Genomic DNA, 20306 nt, shown 5'->3' with positions numbered 1-20306 from the left:
GCCTTATCAGGGTTAATTAGTGGAATTTCTTGCTTTATCAATGGGGTTGGGACCATCAGTTGTGTTGTGCAGAAGTCAGGTTAATACACAGCCGACAGCCCTATTGGACAACTGTTAAAATTCATATTATGGCAAGAACCAATCAGCTAACTAAAGAAAAACCAGTGGCCATCATTACTTTAAGAAATGAAGGTCAGTCAGTCCGGAAAATTGCAGAAACTTTAAATGTGTCCCCAAGTGGAGTCGCAAAAACCATCAAGCGCTACAACAAAACTGGCACACATGAGGACCGACCCAGGAAAGGAAGACCAAGAGTCACCTCTGCTTCTGAGGATAAGTTCATCCGAGTCACCAGCCTCAGAAATCGCAAGTTAACAGCAGCTCAGATCAGAGACCAGATGAATGCCACACAGAGTTCTAGCAGCAGACCCATCTCTAGAACAACTGTTAAGAGGAGACTGCGCCAATCAGGCCTTCATGGTCAAATAGCTGCTAGGAAACCACTGCTAAGGAGAGGCAACAAGCAGAAGAGATTTGTTTGGGCCAAGAAACACAAGGAATGGACATTAGACCAGTGGAAATCTGTGCTTTGGTCTGATGAGTCCAAATTTGAGATCTCTGGTTCCAACCGCCGTGTCTTTGTGAGACGCAGAAAAGGTGAACGGATGGATTCCACATGCCTGGTTCCCACTGTGAAGCATGGAGGAGGAGGTGTGATGGTGTGGGGGTGTTTTGCTGGTGACACTGTTGGGGATTTATTCAAAATTGAAGGCACACTGAACCAGCATGGCTACCACAGCATCCTGCAGCGACATGCCATCCCATCCAGTTTGCGTTTAGTTGGACGATCATTTATTTTTCAACAGGACAATGACCCCAAACACACCTCCAGGCTGTGTAAGGGCTATTTGACCAAGAAGGAGAGTGATGGAGTGCTGCGGCAGATGACCTGGCCTCCACAGTCACCGGACCTGAACCCAATCAAGATGGTTTAGGGTGAGCTGGACCGCAGAGTGAAGGCAAAGGGGCCAACAAGTGCTAAACACCTCTGGGAACTCCTTCAAGACTGTTGGAAAACCATTTCAGGTGACTACCTCTTGAAGCTCATGGAGAGAATGCCAAGAGTGTGCAAAGCAGTAATCAGAGCAAAGGGTGGCTATTTTGAAGAAACTAGAATATAAAACATGTTTTCAGTTATTTCACCTTTTTTTGTTAAGTACATAACTCCACATGTGTTCATTCATAGTTTTGATGCCTTCAGTGAGAATCTACAATGTAAATAGTCATGAAAATAAAGAAAACGCATTGAATGAGAAGGTGTGTCCAAACTTTTGGCCTGTACTGTATATGTTAGAAGATAGTGTTGGATTTTTTTTGAAAGTGCAAGACAGATTGGCGATACAGTTCTTGCTCCCATGAAGGAATAGTCCTGAGAGGAGCTTTTTCTGAAAAGTGAAAACGTAAACAATCTCATTCATGAAGCAGATAGAGTACAGTGAATGTGTTTTGTGCCACTATGAATCGTCACAGTATTCACAGAAGATCAAAATCTTGAACATTTAACATTGTTGAAATGATGGATATATACTTTTAGAAGGAAACTCCTTCACAAAGATGAGAACTTTCCCTGAGAGCAGCTGAGTAATGTGGATACAGGAGGAATGATCTCCTGAAGTACGAAACAAGTTTGATTTTACAGATTAAAATCACCTTTTTACAATCTTGGACAACTCCTTCATACTGTAACATTACATTTCCTATACATGACACATAACAGATCATATTACAACTTAAACTCTGCAATGACATGAGTGGTAACATGTCTGTAGTATAACAGTATGACAGTATGTGACAGTATATTTTGTTGTATTCTGTCCCAAGAGTACAGAATTTGGCATATCAAAATTGGCTTACATGAAACTTGTTTACTGAACAACTTTAGTACAAATCCTGTCTCCTTGTTGAAACCTAAAAATCATTTTCCAGATAGAAACATCACTATAGGAGCACTACATCACAGCATTAGCATTTACTTGAGACTTTCATGGCCACTGAGACACACTCCCTTTATTTTTTACAAAAGTCTGAACATAAAAGTATTGTTCTTTAACATTCAGCAGCTGAGCTTTACTTTGGTAGTCTTTTTGAGATTAAGGTCACTTACAAGAGAAATGTGTGAACAGAACATATATATATATATATATACATCACAGCAAGACAGTTCAGTCAAAGTAATCATCACCTACACACACACACACACACACACACACACTAAACAGCCACAATTATCATTAACAGTGCTAACAAGCACAACGTTAAGGCCCCTCAGAGGAATGAGTGTCTCTGATCAGAGCATTTTGCAGTGTATCTCACTGGTGAGGTCTTTACCAGTTCAGTGCTGGTATGAGGAACTTTTTAAGTTAGCCTGTGGTAGGTGGCACGGTGGTGCAGTGGTGAGCATTGGCACCTCACAGTAAGAGGGTTCCTGGTTCGAACCCAGGGGGAGCACTTCTGTGCAGAGTTTGCATCTTCTCCTCATGTCAGCGTGGGTTTTCTCTGTGTACTCTGGCTTCCTCCCACAGTCCAAAGACATAACTCTAAATTGTCCGTAGGTGTGAATGTGAGCATGAATGCTTGTCTGTCTCTATGTGTCAGCCCTGTGATAGTCTGGCGACCTGTCCAGTGTGTACCCTGCCTCTCGCCCAATGTCAGCTGGGATAAGCTCCGGAACCCCGCACAGATGTGGTTGTGGAAAATGAATGAATGCGATCTGTGGTGTCATTGTTGTTCACTTTGAACTCCACTAAGAATGATGAGCTCTACAACTTAGAGAGGAGGACCTTATAGATGAAAATACTATTAACCCTCTAGGGGGCACCAGGGCAGAAATCGTTAGGTGTTAGTAACTGGCTTGTAGTAACTTGCATGTGCCATATAGATAACACAGTTAATTTAAAATCATGGCTCCTTTACAAGATGGGGCCTCAAAATGATGTAATAATGCAGGTGTCACCTTAAATGTTCCTGTAATTTCTGTTTATATTGTGCTGTCTGTGGTGTGTACAGCACTGACAATTTGCTATATATCAAATTACCCCAAACACCACATGGTGAACTTGGCCCTGGGTCTGTGAACAGTCTGTAACCCATTCACAGAACCCATCGGCTGTATTCGGCATCTGACGTCACAGACTAGTTATGCCTCACAGTAAGCCTGTTGTTCAAGCAGCCTCGCCCTTAAATGTGTGTAACTACTAGCACCAATTTTAAAAATACAGCCAAGATTTCAATAGATGCCCTCTGTGAGGACTTTGCAGACCACATCAGAAGTAAAATCAATGACATCAGATCCAGTCTTTTATACCAACAGAATGTAATTTTTAACACACCTGGATCATTGCTTTTACCTGTGGAAACACTGGAGAGTTTTGCCCTGGTTGATGCAAGGACACTTGGTCGAGTTTTCTCCCAGGTAAACCCAACAACCTGCCTTTTAGATCCGATTCCCACATCACTTTTAAAAACGTTTTACAGATTCTTTGAGGAACAGATTTTAAATATAGTAAATTACTCTCTTCAGACGGGTGTCTTCCCCACTGCCTTCAAAACGGCGGTGAAGCCCCTTCTGAAGAAGAGTAATTTAGATCCCAACACTTTTAATAATTACCGACCTGTATCCAACTTACTGTTTTTAAGTAAGATTTTAGAAAAACTGGTTTTTAACCAAGTAAATTATTTTTTAAAAGGAAACAATATTTTAGAGAAATATCAGTCTGGTTTTAGGATGAACCACAGTACAGAGATAGCCCTTTTAAAGATTTTAAATGATATCAGGTTTAATGTTGATTCACAAAACTCACAGCCTTGGTACTACTGGATCTAAGCGCTGCCTTTTATACAGTAGATCACCAAATTTTATTAAACAGACTCAGAAACCTGGTGGGCCTCTCTGGTACTGTTTTTAACTGGTTCAGCTCTTATCTCACAGATCGTTGTTTCTTTGTAAGTATGGATACATGTTCCTCCAGAACGCATGAAATCAGGTGTGGGGTGCCCCAAGGGTCAATTTTAGGTCCACTTCTTTTTAATCTATATATGCTTCCCCTTGGGGACGTCTTCAGGAGGCACGGCATCAGCTTCCACAGTTATGCAGATGACACACACGCCCAGAGGGCGGGCGCACATTACACCAGTTTTAAAATCGCTGCATTGGCTCCCCGTGTGTTTCAGGATCGATTTTAAGGTTCTTTTTATTAGTTTTTAAATGTCTTAACGGTCTTGGGCCATCTTATTTATCTGACCTGCTTTTATCATATCAACCCTCGCGGATCCTGAGGTCCTCCGGCACCGGCCTTTTAATTGTTCCAAAAGTGAGAACATTATGTATGTAATATTTTTGTTGTATGTTTTTATTCTGTGAAGCACTTTGTGCTGCATTTTTAATGTATGAAAAGTGCTATACAAATAAAGTTTGATTGATTGATTGATTGATTGATTGATTGATTGAACTAAGCCACCGTAGTCATGGATGTTGACACAAGCTATCAAGACCGAAACTGTTTTTTGTATCAGGCTGTAAACATTTATATTTATGTTACGTTTATTTCTGCTGTGGGCAGGCCACTTCAAAGAGTATAGATGTAGCCATAGCTTTCACTATTCCACTGCGTTTTCAGTTCATGAAAGTTTATTATAACATTCTGATAGCCTAAAAAAGTCTTGCTCAGCATTTGGTTGTGCTAAAAGACCTTTAAGGGGTCCGATATTCAGATTTTCCAGTACATACATTTTGTTTTAATGCTTTTAAGCCTGATTTTCACAGAAAATTTGCATTATCACAGTTAACCGCAGCTGCTAATGCACCGTATTAACCAAGTTAGTAGCTCTGTTAGGATTAGCTTCACCCTCTCCTCCAAATAAGATCACTTACGGCTCCAAAGAACCAAGATGGGGACGGCCAAAATGCCAAAGTCGAGGCTTCAAAACAGAAGTACACTAGTATCTAGTCCTGTTGACTACCTCCATTATTTTACGCAGTCTGAGTTCAACCTGCTGAAAGAAAGCTACCTTACTCAATGGTTGTGAGTTTAACACTTATTTCAAACTGGCTGGCAAAATAACGTAAAAAATGTTGAACTTAAAAATTGACAATGTGATGATGTATGGAATCAGTCTTTATGTTTACTATTTATAATTTAGGATCCAGCAGATGTTCTTATCTGTGTATGAGAGCTGATGCAGCTCAGAAAGTCTCTGAGGCTCATCTGACTGAAAGGACATTTGATAAAAACAAAGTTTTGGGTTCAAACTCTTACATCTGTTTTGTCCTTCATACAAAAAAAAGTCAAACCAAGGGGCAATGTATTCCATGATCTTTGCAAAGAAAATACATATGCTTCATTTTAATTAATGTTAAATATTTGTCAGGTTTAGTAAAAAAAAAAAAAAAAAATCTAAATTCAGTCTTGGTAAACTTAATAAAGTTCAGCATTTAGCTTCTGGCTGTCTGCTCCTCTCCCAGTAACTCATCATCTGTGGGATGCTTGTCGTTGTCACAGCAATCACTTTTGAAAGGCTGCAGCTGCTCAGAGGATGCCTGGGGTCGACAATGAACATTGTATTTTCAGGAGGGTCGGTGGGGGAAATGCCCAGGCGTTTCAGACACATACCCAGGTAGGCATCTTCAATGTAGATAGGTTTAATCTGAGGAGAGACTGACAGGATCTTGGCAGGCAGGTCCAGGGACATGACGTAGGCCATGCCCAGAGGATATGGGGGGTACTCCGACTCAGCAATCACTCCTCTGGGCATGTAGAACTTGTTGAACGGATTTCTTAAAACCGGGCTGTGCCACCACACCAAACCTGTCATGTAGTTTTCTTTGGCTGTGCTGGGACTCAGCAACAGTTTAACCAAATTCGGGACATGCAGTAACATATCAGAGTCAATCTTCATGACATAGGAAGCATTGACACAGTGCGCAGCCAGCCACTCCAGCATCATCATAGTCTTGATGGTCAGATTGCGGTAGCTGTCCTGGAAGTTACTCTGGATCAGGTCATGATGCTGCAGGTTCTCCTGTCTGAGCTTCTCCTGCTGCTCAGCATCAGCTCCCCCAGGCAGGCCCAGGATGAAGAGGGTCTCGACCAGCTGACCCAGGACCAGTTTCTCATTCCCCCATGTCTTCCGAATGGTGTCCCTAGCTGCTATGTCACTGGGTGCAACTGGAACCATCAGGACCAAGAAAGGAGTTGTGTTCTTACACGTTAGCGTGTCATCCATGATGAATTTGTAGTTTCGTGGATAGGCCACATGATACGGCCCAGGATCCTCCCATCGTGGCTCTGCTGCCGCTGATAATGATGTTGATGATGTTGATGATGATGGTGATGATGGTGATGATGGTGATGATGACGATGATAATGATGATGACGCTGCTGCTGGAAAATCCCTGCTTACCAACTCCCAGTCATAGTTGAGATAGATGAAGAAGATTGTAACTGCTCCCAGGACGCAGATAAAGATGTGTTTTAAGTGTCTCCTTCCGTTCTCCATTAAAGCTACACAGAAAAGAGACTCACATTTAGAACATGATAGCAGCACTTTTCTCAGCAAATGTAATTCTGACAGAGAAACAGCCTCAGAGCAAAAGTAATACACTATTACATGATCAATGCTATCTTTATTTCTTTGTACAACAGCTTCTTCAGTTACCACCATAGCCCTGCCTTCAGCCAACTGCTGGGCATTGATTTACAACCACAGATCTGACCCATAGTGTTCCTTTGGGTGGCAACTAAATGGTGCTTGTTTACTGGTGTTGTTATTTGTTTGTTTTGCCCAAAAGTTTTTAGAATTGTACCAATGCAGAAACTATCAACTTCAGCACAGTTCTTAATGCCTTAATATGTTGTAACAGCCACGCTGCTGGTCCATCACTGCAGTTTCTGCCTGCCTGGGGTTGATGATAAAGTAATGCCATGCAATTCCTGCCCCAAATGTGGTTGTTCTAATCAGTGACGGACAATACATGCATCTCATCCAGGCCCCCAGGAAAGGAGCTCAACCTCGCTTCCAATTTTCCCCAGTGGCCACTGCAACAACAAAAAAAATACCCTACAGCCCAAAAAGCATCTTCTCTATACACCACCACTGTAAAATACATCTGTAAGACTGTTGATAGGACAATTCAAACTTCAAAGGTCAATTATTTCTACCATTTTTTTTCCCGTTAAAGGGTTTTTTGAGGGGAGTTTTTCCTTATCCGCTGCGAGGGTCCTAAGGACAGATGGATGTTGTATGCTGTAAAGCCCTGTGAGGTAAATTGTGATTTGTGATATTGGGCTTTTTTTTAAATAAAACTGATTGAATTAATTGATAACTCTTTCTATTATGAATTTTTGAGCGATGGAGGTTTTATATTCATAAAACTTAACCGGAGCTGAGAAAAACAATCTGTGACATCATCACAATGTAAAGTCTATGAGCCGAGCTGGAACTCATGGACGGGTAAGTTGCATGTCGTGAAAGTAAAGCCAAAAACCGGAAACTTTTTAGACATATGCACCAGGCAAGGAATTCCATTAAACTGGACAGGCACCATCTTGGCCTCCAGCATCTAGGCATTATTATTCATCTATCTCATTTGCTTATCAAAAACCTTGTAACTCATAATTTGAGCTTGATTTTGGTAAAATAATAATATAATGACACATCTAAACATGTATTAAGACACAATATTAACTTTGACGGCAAAGTGTTCACTTATTTTAAAAACACAGTTTGTTGGGGTTTTTTTTTCATTTTATGGAATTAGTGGTTTGGACGTTCAAGGTTTCCGCCTTCCACTGAGCCTATAACCCTGCAGGAAGTGTCAGTGTGGTTTTGTTTAGAGGAATATGCGCCTGCACAATTGTGTTGAAAATATCAACCTTAAATGGCTAACACAGAACTCTGAGGTGAAACATATTCAGTCAGCAGGATTTCAGTGAAAATGTATCTTCCTTGCTCAAACATCCACCCAGTGCATTGGGTGGGTTTTTGAGCAAGGTGCATTATATCCCACTGTGTATATCAAACGAACCCAGAAGGAGATGCACACCATTACCCCCATCACTCTATTTTTAACACGTTTTAGCAGTTTTATTCTGATAAGTATTACATATACAATCTGTAGGAAGCACTTCTTTAGTGATGCAAGGAAAGTAAAATCATGCCATGGCGTTAACTTTAAGGAAGTAGTAGCTTTGTCCTGTGACTGGCGAAGGCTTTCTTTCTCTTTTACTTCAACTCTCCAATTTCATACTCACTGCGCTTATTCCACACCACACATATGTCACCCATGACAGCGATACAAAAAGCTTAAGTATCCTGCGATGGTTTCACAAACCGAGCATCACCAACACGCCGCCAAAGAAGCTCTTAGCTGTGACCACGGAACAATTACCCTCACATCCTGTTTATGTTATAAATCACACTTAGTTCCGCATCTGCCCTCCCACACTGTATGAAAACTGAATGATGACAGCATGCAAGCAGATGCTCAACGTTTAGACACGAGTTGACAAATTAGATTCTATTTAGGGTAGGACGCTGTAAAGCCAGGAAACACCTTTCTTAACATGAAATACAAGACCAGTACATTTCATACCGTCCAAGGTAACGACTGTTAATGTCTTGTGTGGGGCTGAAACTATATTATATTCATTGTCAATAAATCTGCCCATTATTTTCTTGATTAATCATACAATAGTCTAACATTTAACTGTGTCAAATAACACTTGCCAATTTATCAGGTACAATTATTTATTTCAGCCACAATTTTTTGTTGAAACAGAGGAAGAATCCGTTATATTATGATTATTGTTGAGTCTTCGTAATGTCAAAACAATTAAGGACAATGTGCCTTACAAGGTTTAAGAACCCAAAGTTAGAACTGTGCAGTGAGATAACCTCACCTGACACCAAGAGTCATAGATGTACTTACTAGGTTTATTATTGGGATATTGCAGATGTCCTGAGTTACAAGTACACTGTATATTTTTCGGTAAATGTATTCTTACGACCGCAAGTCCCATCATCCCAATTAAAGTAAAATAAAAGAACTCTTAACTGCAATAAGGCCTGATTATTGGAACTGCTATCTGTAAAGACAAACCCAGAGTTCTGACCGGACTCTCCACAGTGATTTGACCTATCCAACCACCATCCAACACATTCACTCCTTCTCACAATGTCATGTCTTAAAATGTCTGTATGTCTGTATATATCAGCAAATCTTTACATTTGGGAGGCTGGTAACAGTGAGTCATTCACTGACTAATTGCTTCAGCTCTGATTATGAGACTCATCCATAGGTTTGTTTAGTTTATGTCATAACTTTGAATGTAAAATTTGAATCTGTGGAGTAGCTTCAGGTCCAGTTGTGCGATACACAGTGTTGGGCAGTAACACGTTATTAGTAACGCGTTAAAGTAACGCGTTACAGTAACGCTGTTAGTTTTGGCAGTAACTAATACTCTAACGCGTTAGTTTTTAAATTCAGTAACTCAGTTACCATTACCAAACTGTGCGTTACTCTATTATTTTTGGCCAGGTTTTAAAACGGCGTGCAGCATGCAGTATTCCTTCACAAACTGAAGTTCCCTTTCACTAAAACATTTTAGCCCTGAACAATAAAAGATAGTCAAGTCAGACAAAGGTATATGAACAATTGATTAAACACGTCTCTCACCATCTCTGAAGTCACTGTCGACCTGCTGGCCTCACCACAATACTGTAACGTTACATTAAGTGGTAGCGCTTCGGTATATTTTTAGTCCCAGTAACGTTATATCCAGTGACGTGATATCCATTGTTATCCCGAGGAAACTTTTAGCTCATTTTCCATATTTGTTTCCAAGTACCGTAGTTGTAAAACATTTAGCTGCCTGACAGCGAGTGACTCCACTGTAGAAGACGGTTGCATGTAGTCTAACAGTCCCTTGGTTAAACTCCATCCCCTGTCTCTTAGGCGATGTAGCTACGACCCAATACAGTTAGGGAAGGTTTTGGGCTGCAGGGCTGAGTTTCCCAAAACATGTTCCTTCTTAGCAATGTTGTCTTCTTTGTGGCACCTAGCGCCCTCTAGCGTCCCAAGTCAGTCATCTACAGCCAGGTCGTACTCAGAGTATAGATGACACTAGTGCGCATGCGTCACAGTCATGGCGTGATGGCAAGCCAAGACGAGAGACCAAAGTCCAGTTTTTTGTTTTTTTTTTGGGGGGGGGGGGGGGGGGGGGGGGGGGGGTAACTAGAAAGTTACTTTTCTCAGTAATGCATTGCTTTTTGATTAAAGTAACTGAGTTACTAACTGAGTTACTTTTTAATGAAGCAACTACTAAGGGTAACTAGTTACTATTTTTCAGTAACTAGCACAACACTGGCGATACATCAGTGGAGGACTAACAATGTCTGAATGAAGCGGACTAAGAATGCAATGGCATACACTACCAGTACTTCTGAACTCTTCTTTAGGGATGCATGATAATTAGGGATGTCCCGATCACATTTTTTTGCCCCCGAGTCCGAGTCCGAGTCATTTGATTTTGAGTGTCTGCCGATACCGAGTCCCGATCCGATACTTTGGCAATGCAGTAAAATTTTTTACTGTAGATTAACTGTATCATAATATTAATTCAATTATCCATTAGTCAACAACAAGAACATTTGGTCAAAAATAAAATAGCTTATCATGCCTTTCTCAATCACCAGCCTCTTTCCCTTTATCCCTCCCTCACCTGCCTGTCTGCCCCCACCTCGCTCCTCCCTCCCTCATTCCCTCCCTCCCTCCCTCACCCAGCTCACCTCACTCCTTCTCCCTCTCTAACTTTAAATAAATACCTGGTTCTGTATCTGCCGTCACACAACAGTGTGAGAAGTTTAACGATGTCCGCGACATCTGCGCAGTCTGTCCGTGTGTCTGTCTCACATGCGTTATGTCTGACTCGCTCTCAGTAAAAGCTGCAGTGACTGTTGTTGCTGCTGGGGTCTGTAGCGCTCAAACATCAACAACAACAGCTGCTTGGAAGTCAGCAGTGAAACAATTCAGCCACACACACGTACTAAACAGTCAGCTGACACGATGACACGGACGATCGTCTCTCACACTCTCGCAAGCGCCGTCATTTCATATCGTTACATGTCCGCGATGACGCAGCCACACACACACGGACGTGCACGAAAAACAAGCGCATTGCACCGAAGGCGTGCCGCTGGCGTCGCTTTGGGTTATGAGCGCACATGACGCACGTCTACAGTAAAAGTAATGGGTTTGAGAGTGCAAAAGAGCTACATCTGAACGCCCCCCATGCGGCCCGTCTTGCTTTAGACAAATAGGGAAAACCCTGACATGTATCTGATAAGTCATAGGCCTATATCCGATCCCTGATTGGGATGTAACTTCCGATTCCGATCAAGTCTGAAACCACGTGATCGGCCCCGATTTCCGATCACATGATCGGATCGGGACATGCCTAATGATAATATCAGAATCGGCCAACACGTTGATAGCATCAATACGTCATCAGTATCAGTCAATTCTGGCTTAAAAAAAAATCTATCAGAAACACTTAATGATCACTAAAATTAGGCGGGAAAAAGTGGATATATCAACATCGGTATAGGTTATCAGTCAATGAGTTGTTGCATATCGGCATATCGGCAAAAAATCCAATATCATGCATCCCTAGTCTTCTTACAGTAAATGACCACCACATTGATTCACCCTCTGTTATGTATATTTTAAAACCCCACCCTTAAAGGTTTTATCTTATATTCTAGTTGGAGAACCCGCACTGTAACAGTTCAGAAGATAACATTATTAGCATTGTTTTATTAGCTTGGATTCTTCATGACCTTTCTTCATTTAATGATAAAAAAACATTTGTTGGACTGGTGACTTTATTTGTCTGTGATTGTAAATGACTTTTTGCAAACAAAAATAAAAAATATTTCTTTACATAGTTTAACAATGGCTTCACTTTCGTATGTTGTCATCTCCATCAAATATGAAGGCTTTGTTTGTGGCAAATGGAAGGGTTATCACTTTAACACTTTGCTTCATCCTTTAGGTACTGGTTTAAATAAGGAAAAAAAAAATCAAAAATAGACATTTTGACTGCAAACTTATTTTTAAACCACTTCAAATATTTTTTTTATTTTAGCACCCCTTGTCTACACTTTTGTTGTTTTAATGCTGTTTTGCATTGTTAATAATTGAGTAATTAATTTTACTTATTAAATTTTCTCTCTATACTCTTTTATTGTAAATCTGTATCCTATGTTGTTTTATATTTTACTCCTTTGAACAGCCCTGGTGTATAAAACATGCCACACAAATAAAGCTGCCCTGCCCCGCAGAGCAAAAGAAGGGTTAGGGTTAGGGTTTAATGAGGAAGTAACGCCAATGTCAGCAAAAGTGGTTTCAAGCCATATCTTAAACAAGCACTGCTCATAAAGTTAATAACTCAGCAGCCATGGTATTTATGTTATCAGCAGTGGTGGAGAAGTTTGTATTTTGATACTTAACTTTGGTAAAGTACAAACTCAATGTGCCAGAATTGCCCATTAGAAGTTAAAGTCCTGAATTCATTATGCTACTTTAGTAAAAGTACAACTAGTACCATGCAGACACCATTCACCATGCTCCACACCCTCTTCACTTTAACTTTAAAGACCTGCTGACTAGTCCTCACATTTTATTCACAGTTTTAAAATCTACAGTCTGTCAGTACATTTTTTCTCTTTTGTAATTTTCCTTCTACCATTCAGTTTTAGTTATGCCAAAAAACATATTGTTGGAAAGCTAATTTTCCAGTCTATCTGTTCGTGCTAGTGTTAGCTGTCAGGAGTCGAAAGTGTGTCTGCTCTCCCTGGAACGATTGAAACAGTTACCCAGGAGCAGTTAGGGAAGTATTGTTTTATAGTTTCCACTATGGCTGCACGGTAGCAGGAACAAAACTTTATCAAGCCAAATTCACAATCATTTTATAACTACGTAGCATTATCAGGGGAAAAGAAAAGACATGTCCCCAGCACAGCAAAGCACCATCGTCACTGATGTGTGAATACAGCATCTGCTGTCACATTTATCTAATAATATCAGACATGTTCGTGAACTCAGGTGTATGATCCGTAAAATAAAAGGTTATTACCGGGAGCTCCCAGAGACCTCTGTGCCACCCTGTCACCTTTGCAGGAAACGCCCGTGCACCAAGCTTCAGAAAGCCGGGGGTGAGAACAGGGGGAACTGCCCATTGGTCCAACATCCCATTGTTCCGACCATATTAAACCCACTGTTCTGAAGTCCGTTCCGAAATCATCATGATGCCCTGTGGTTAAGGTCTGGTTAGGTTTAGGCACAAAAACCACTTGGTTAGGGTCAGAAAAAGATCATGGTGTGGGTTAAAATGAAAAAGAAAGTGACAAACACATAAGCTGTGAGCCTGCTTCGCCTCAAGCCTTTCTCAGCTGACCCAGAGCCGGTCACGGCGCACCATCAAGTTAGAAATACGTCCGCCGGGAGCCGTTCAGCACTGCAGACCGTCGGACTAATGGGATGTCGGACCAATGGGCTGTCAGACCAATGACATGGACCTGAGAACAGGTAGGCAGGTGGACAGGTGTCAGGTGTCAAGGACACTGACAGATCACACACAGTATGATAATAACATGCAAACTGTTTCAACACGGCATGCAGCGTCTGAATGGATGGAACATGTAAACATATTATTTATTACAGTTCAAGCAGTCCAAATGGGCAGTGACTTCCATACTATATGTTGACGAAAAAACGTCCTTTAACGTCAGCATGATATGCAGCTGGTTGCTGTCAGTGTGTGACAATGCCTGATGTCATCTGGGGGAAAAGGGGGCCGGACCACAACATAAGTTAAAGGTGCGAAAAACCCAAGTAGGGTGGATGGTCGGAGTGGTGGATGGGTCCCACAGTCACCGACTTTCAACACGGAGGCCGGTGTTCGCCTCTTGTATGAATGTGAAGCCAAACCTTGTTGCTTTCTTTAAAACCTAACCACATGTGTGTTAGCAAAACCTAACCATGTGCATTTGTTGTTGAAGGAAAATAAACATCAATCTGTCTGTTGTACCGACGTAATACATCTATTTTGAAAAAGACTGTATGCAAACTGTACATTTCCTGTGAAACAGGAAGTGTATTTTCAAAACAGGCAATGCATGTAACAGGCTGAAGTTGGCATGGCGTCCCAGAAAGTCAACAACCAACACACCCAGGGTACGTTGCACGTCATATATATAGACACGGAGAGTGTGAACCTAGTTACAAATCAACAAAAAGGAGACAAAGGCTTTTTCAATTAAACAAGAGCCACAGTTTACTGCACTACCTTCATGTAGGCCTATATTTTAACCCTGTGGGCAGATTTTGATTTTGCCTGATGAAACAAACTCAGTAGCCTACATAAACCTTTAGGCTACCTTAAGCCTATGGTAACCAAATTGAGCTCATAGGTGCCACTGTAAAAACAGCCCATTCTCGTTTCAAAGTCGTCAAATACTGCCGCTTTGTGAGTGATTTCAGCCTCAGACACTGACACCAAAAGCCACCTTTTGTGGCAGTATGATACGCGGCAAGGCAGTGCCACTTTATAACCCCGCAGTCAGAACTTTTCCCAGTGTTATGACATGTTTCTGCTTGGCCGGACGGCACCAGTCGTGGCAGTATGATACGCAGATGAGTGGCGTCAGTATGAAAAGCTGCTGGTAAAGACATAATATAAGGAGCTGTGAGATGTGTGGTGGATGGGTCCAACAAACCCCGAACTTTCATTCGATAGCCTGGTGTTCACTTCCAATGTAGAGCCAAAACATGATGTTTTTTCCAAACTTAACCATGGCGTCCCGTATCAAGAGCAGACTCAGAAGCATACCTAGCATGTTATATGTAGGGATGAGCATGTGTCAGCAATGAAGACACAGTAGACAGCCAAATTCCATATCTCAGTACTTTCTAAATGTAATTTTCCATTTTCTTAAAGAAATGTGTGAACAAGTGACATTGTAAATAAAGGGAGTTCAAATTTAGACTGCAATTTTTTCAATCAAACCTACATTACAAAGAGTTACGAGGTTTTTCACAAGCAAATGTTGATGTATAGATGTATAATAATACCTAGATACCAGAGTCCAAGATGGTGCCCATTTTGTTTTATTGGAATTCCTTGTGTGGCACTTATGCCAGAAAGGTTTCTAGCTTCCAACTTTACTTCCACGATATGCGACTTATTGAATATGCACAGTAGTGTTTCCGTCCCCGCCTGTGAGTTCCCGCTTGGCTCACAATGCAATGACATCATAGATTTTAAAATAATTTTTCTCAGCACAGGAAAGTTTTATGAATATTAAACTTCCATTGCTCAAAAAATCATAACAGAAAGAGTCATAAGTGGCCTTGTTTGAAGTTCGAGGTATCCTGTTAACAGTTTTACAGACGTCTCTTACAATGGTGGGCTATGGGGAAAATGCTTTTTGGTCTGTAGGGGATATTTTATTGCAATACCGCAAGTGGCCACTGAGGAAAATTGGAATCAATGCTGAGCTGCCGTGGTTGAAATAAATGTTTTGCCCGTCATTGATCAGATGCAATATCAAGATCACCCCCCATCACTCCTCGTTGCTGGAACACTATTCACCAGGAGGAGAGCAGGCAGAAGCTCCAGCGATGGACCAAAAAATGCTCCCCTTGTATGTATATTTTACAAATTTGTGCCTTTCACGTTAGGTTAGGCTCTAAAAAAACTTGATAAACTCTTAGCAGGCGCCTCTATTGGTTCAAAGATCAAATTATTTCCGTTGCTTTTCAAGTAGTCTGTGAGTGATAGAAGGTTATTTCATGTTGATACAAAAATGTCCCAACCAACCCCGCTCTCCCCTAAGTGTCAAATACTATGGTGAACTAGCTACAGAGTAGCTTATATTATTTCCTAAAATAAAAATGTAGTGGAGTAGGAGTAGAATAAATGAAGTAACCTACAGTAGGCCTACTTGATTATAACTTAGTGTGGTTATCAGTTTACTACTGTTTCATTTATTTGACTTGAAACATCAGCGCCCTGGCAGCTTAATGTGTCCTGTGATTGTTTCTACCTGTTGTTATCCATCAGCGGGTCACATCTCTTATATTATCCCATTAATGTCTAATGTCTGTCAGGAAAGACGCGATATTTGTCCAGGGCGAATCCACCTTATTAAATCAGATAAACTATTTGAACAAACCCGCTACGGCCCCGAGACAATAACGGAGAGGTGTGCCTGAGAAGAATCTGCTGTTAAACTGAGATGATTTAATCCTCTGCTGGAATAAATAAAGTTAACACTTTCCCGTTAAGTTTCTTCCTATCTGACAGAATCATGGAGTAACTACAGGTACCCAAGTGACAATGCAAGGTTGAGCACACGTCGTTCCTCACACGTTACCATAACTTACCTGTTACTAATGCGCGTCCTTACTTTAAAAGCTCTTCCCTGTCTCCGCTGCCTTTTCTCTTCTCCTCTGCAGTAAAAGTCCCGGTACAGCACAGACCTTAGAAACTGGTGTATAAACGCAGGTATGACACCGGACGGGTTCAGAGCGGCCATCGATCAGCTCACCTTTATCTGAGACTGCACACCGCCCACATGAATCACCTCAGCCCGCACTTCCTGGTTCCCCCACCTGCCGGTGTAACCCTTTCAGCCGGGTGAGATACATGATACTGCCTGAACCTGTTGTTAAATGTTATTGATCCTCAATCAGCCATATATCATTCAAATTTTGTAGACAGAGAATTCAAGTAGAGACAAAAAATAATTGGCCAACCCACAGATTAATAATAATACATTAATAATAATAATAATAGTCATTATTATTATTATTATTATTATTATTATTATAAACTGGCAAATATTTATTGGTTGCCTGACAATATCAGGCATTTGTCTTACTTAATTTTCCCTATTTTCTGACATTTTAAAGACCAAAATGCATGTTTATTAATTGAGAAAATAATCATTTAAAAAAATAAATAAGTTAGTTGCAACCCTAATTATTTAAAGTTTAATGACACCACTAAAAGGAAAAATAGGTACAAGGTTCTATCAGAGTTTAGTCAGTTGCGTTGAGTTAAGCCAGTTTATGCATACAAATGCATTTGTATCTAAAATTTAATATGCCTTTTTCCCAAAAGCAAAATATAAATGTATAAATATATATAATTTTTCCAATTTTCTGACATCTTGCACACCAAAGTGCATGTTTATTAATTGAGAATATAATTAATCAAAAATTAGTTTGCTCAAGCCTCAGTTATTTGAAGTTTAATGATGATACATCACATCACTAAAAGGAAAAATAGATGCAAGGTTCTATTAGAGTTAAGTCTATTACGTATTGATAATAAATAACAAAAGCATTTACTTGACTTTATTTGAAATACCAAGATTTCCTTTTCCAAAAAGCAAAACTATAATTATATAAATATATATGTATATTTATATTTATATTTATTTTTATTTATATGTATTTTTTTTTTCTGAAACAACAAAGCAGCCATATTTCAAAGCGTACTGTTTTTCAATGGTAATATTTCATGCATGGAAGAATCAACAGAGGCGCTGCAACTCTGGGGATCTGTCTGCCTTTTGTTAACGATTTACATGGTCAATTATGGGCAATTTATATAAAATGCTCCATAAAATCCACCCTAAAACCATCAAATGAGCCTTACAGATTAAATGAAACACCAGTCTTTGGAACATGCTCGTGCTGTAATAGGCTTTTTCCACCACCTGGTGTCACACTGACTTCAGTGTTAACCAATTTCTCATCATCATCCAAAGATATTATGAACCAGGTTATTTTACAAGTTATTTCAGTTTGTCTTCCATTCCTTCTTTTTATACTTTTGCACCCACTGTAGCATAATAGTAAGTTTTGTCTTTACATTAAGTCCAATACAGTTTATATCAATTAATGTCAAATGTAACTTCAGTCTTACTAGTCATAATGTAATTTCTTAAATTCAACTTTTTATTTGTCAAAACCTAATTAGTGTAATCTGAAACAAATGATTTCACAGGTCATAAACAAACTGCAGATACTGCAATGTGAATTTTGTCACTGTTTGCCATATTAATCCTAATCCAAAACAAATTACTACATCATAGATTAAGGATTGTTAAAACATTTAAAACAGAATTATATATATTTAAAACAAAATCACACAAAAATTAAATAGAAGAAATTTCTTAGGATGAAATGAAGCAATTTATGCGACAAAATATCCATATTGATAAAAACTAAGTTTGCCTGCAGCTGCCTGCAAACTGTACAGTGTAGTTCACACATGATGCTCTAACAAAGGTAAGGTGACAACGTTATCGAGAAAGAACAGTGAAGCTGTCGAGCGTAACCAAACAAGACACCTCAGACCCTGAATGCAACTTGATATCCTGACTGTGGACGTCACAAACAACAGAGGTGAAACAGCACACTCTGATGAATACATATACTTGATAAAAAAAAAGTAATGGTGAAACATTTTAGCTGTGTTAAATATAGATTATTGTGATCACTTTTTCAGTTTTTCCTAAACTGCTTTGCCTGTCTATGCCAGCATAGATGTAGCACTGACCATAGGTGTGGATTTCAGAGGTGATGCAGGGGACACAGCCCTCTCAGGTCGTTGATGGTAAATACATTTCAGTGAAATTCGAATTAATTCTCCCATCCAGGACCCTATTTCTCAGGGCCCGTATTCCTAAAGATTCTGAGAATCCTCTCAGAGAGCTCCTAACTTAGCCTGAAAATTCCTAGCAAGGAGTCTTAGCTTAGGAGTGATTCCAGAACATTCTCAGAGAACTCTGACTCTTGACCCCATTGCTAGGTATGAGTCATCATTTCAAAAGTTGTGATTGGTTGATCCTAAAAGCTAGATAAAAATACACGTTTGGTGATAATGGGCATAGAATGGACCGTCAAATCAATAGACTTAATCATAGAATCTAATCTCTATGAAGACTGTGTAATTATAAATAATATTTTACATAAAGAGAAAATCTCTGTTAAATAAATAATAAGCTATACTTTAAAATTACCCTACAAAATGTGTGAAAACTCAGGCCCACTTGCACAGTATTCACATGCTGATAGTTATATTTATTTGCTTACATTCATTTACCATGCTGGTAATTTTTGCACTTTATCCATTTGGTATTAACGAGAGTAAAATGGCTCAGCTTTCATCAGTTTCTGGGATTGCTAACCGGCCTATAAGAAGCAGTGTTGGCTGGCATTCAAATCTTCCACAAACTGCAAACAGCAATGGAGAAGAAAAGAAGTAACCAACTGGACAGAGGAACAGTGTTTGCTTCTGGCTCAATTGGTCAATGAGAATAAAAGTGTTTTGAGAGGTAGATTTGGCCCCAGTGTCACACTACAAGCCAAGAAGCAGGCATGGGATCATATAGCACAACAGATGAATGCCTCCTTTCCACTGGTTATGCGCACAAGTGAGGAGTGTGAGAAGAGGTGGTATGTGTTGCAGTCGAAAGCAAGAGAGGAGATTGCAGCACACAAACGTGAATCTTCACGCAAAGCTGAGTGATATACCACTTACTTACAGCTGCTGGCAAATTTAAATACATAATTAATGTGTACATATTGGTTACTGGATTGTTTTTTAGGGGGTGGGCCACCTGCTAAGCAGCTGTCCCAGGTTGCAGAAACAGTGTTTAATGTCCTGGGACAGTCAGAAGTTAGTATCACCGGGCTGAGGGAAGGCATTGACTCTTCAATGATGCAGCTCAATGAAATGCAACAAAGGTAGAAGTGTGTTTTCATATATCAATAGGCAGGTAAACAAAATATTAGGAATATTTATTCAGTACATAAGCCATTTCTCATATCTCTTGTACATGCTCATTCTGCGAAATCAATGAAAACAAAACAATAATTAAAGAAACTAAATGTATTCCCCTTTCTGTAGCATGGAGCCATCAGAGGAACCGGGGCCAGGTGTACGACCCTCAGCCTGAAACATCACAGTTCAGCCTGCCCGCTGCTGCTGCTGCTGCTGCTGCCGCTGCTCAAACACCATTCCTGCCTGCTGCTCCAACACCATCCCTGCAGGACAGAAGATTGGAGATGACAATGGATGTCCTCAGACAGCAGAAAAGAGTTCTATGCCTACAGGAGGAGTACTACCGACTAAAAATTGATCTCCTAAAAAATAAATCCCATGACAAATAGA

At 40.2% G+C, this 20306-nt stretch overlaps 1 protein-coding gene and 1 long non-coding RNA gene across 4 annotated transcripts; one reads left to right on the top strand and one right to left on the bottom strand.

Moving 5' to 3' along the window:
- Positions 1-1344: 1344 nt before the first annotated feature.
- On the bottom strand, positions 1345-16678 carry LOC117254971 (beta-1,3-galactosyltransferase 5-like). 3 transcript variants are annotated; one of them, XM_078166380.1, is made up of 3 exons: positions 16505-16678; positions 13194-13635; positions 1345-6560 (listed from the first exon to the last, which is right to left on the bottom strand). In XM_078166380.1, exons 2-3 carry the CDS (start codon positions 13294-13296, stop codon positions 5485-5487), a joined length of 1179 nt encoding a protein of 392 aa, XP_078022506.1. In that variant the 5' UTR covers positions 13297-13635; positions 16505-16678; the 3' UTR covers positions 1345-5484. The 3 variants fall into 3 exon arrangements, with proteins under 3 accessions (XP_078022506.1, XP_033479354.2, XP_033479355.2); XM_033623463.2 differs by lacking the exon at positions 13194-13635; XM_033623464.2 differs by lacking the exons at positions 13194-13635; positions 16505-16678 and adding an exon at positions 8310-8499.
- LOC144462489 (uncharacterized) lies at positions 16629-20306 on the top strand. Its single transcript, XR_013490776.1, has 2 exons — positions 16629-16757; positions 20043-20306. It is a non-coding gene; the product is annotated as an uncharacterized LOC144462489 (long non-coding RNA).

The sequence above is a fragment of the Epinephelus lanceolatus genome, chromosome 3 (assembly GCF_041903045.1).
Source record: "Epinephelus lanceolatus isolate andai-2023 chromosome 3, ASM4190304v1, whole genome shotgun sequence".
NCBI lineage: Eukaryota > Metazoa > Chordata > Actinopteri > Perciformes > Serranidae > Epinephelus > Epinephelus lanceolatus.
Note: the sequence above shows the minus strand (reverse complement) of the source record. Positions and strands in the feature narration are given on the sequence as shown.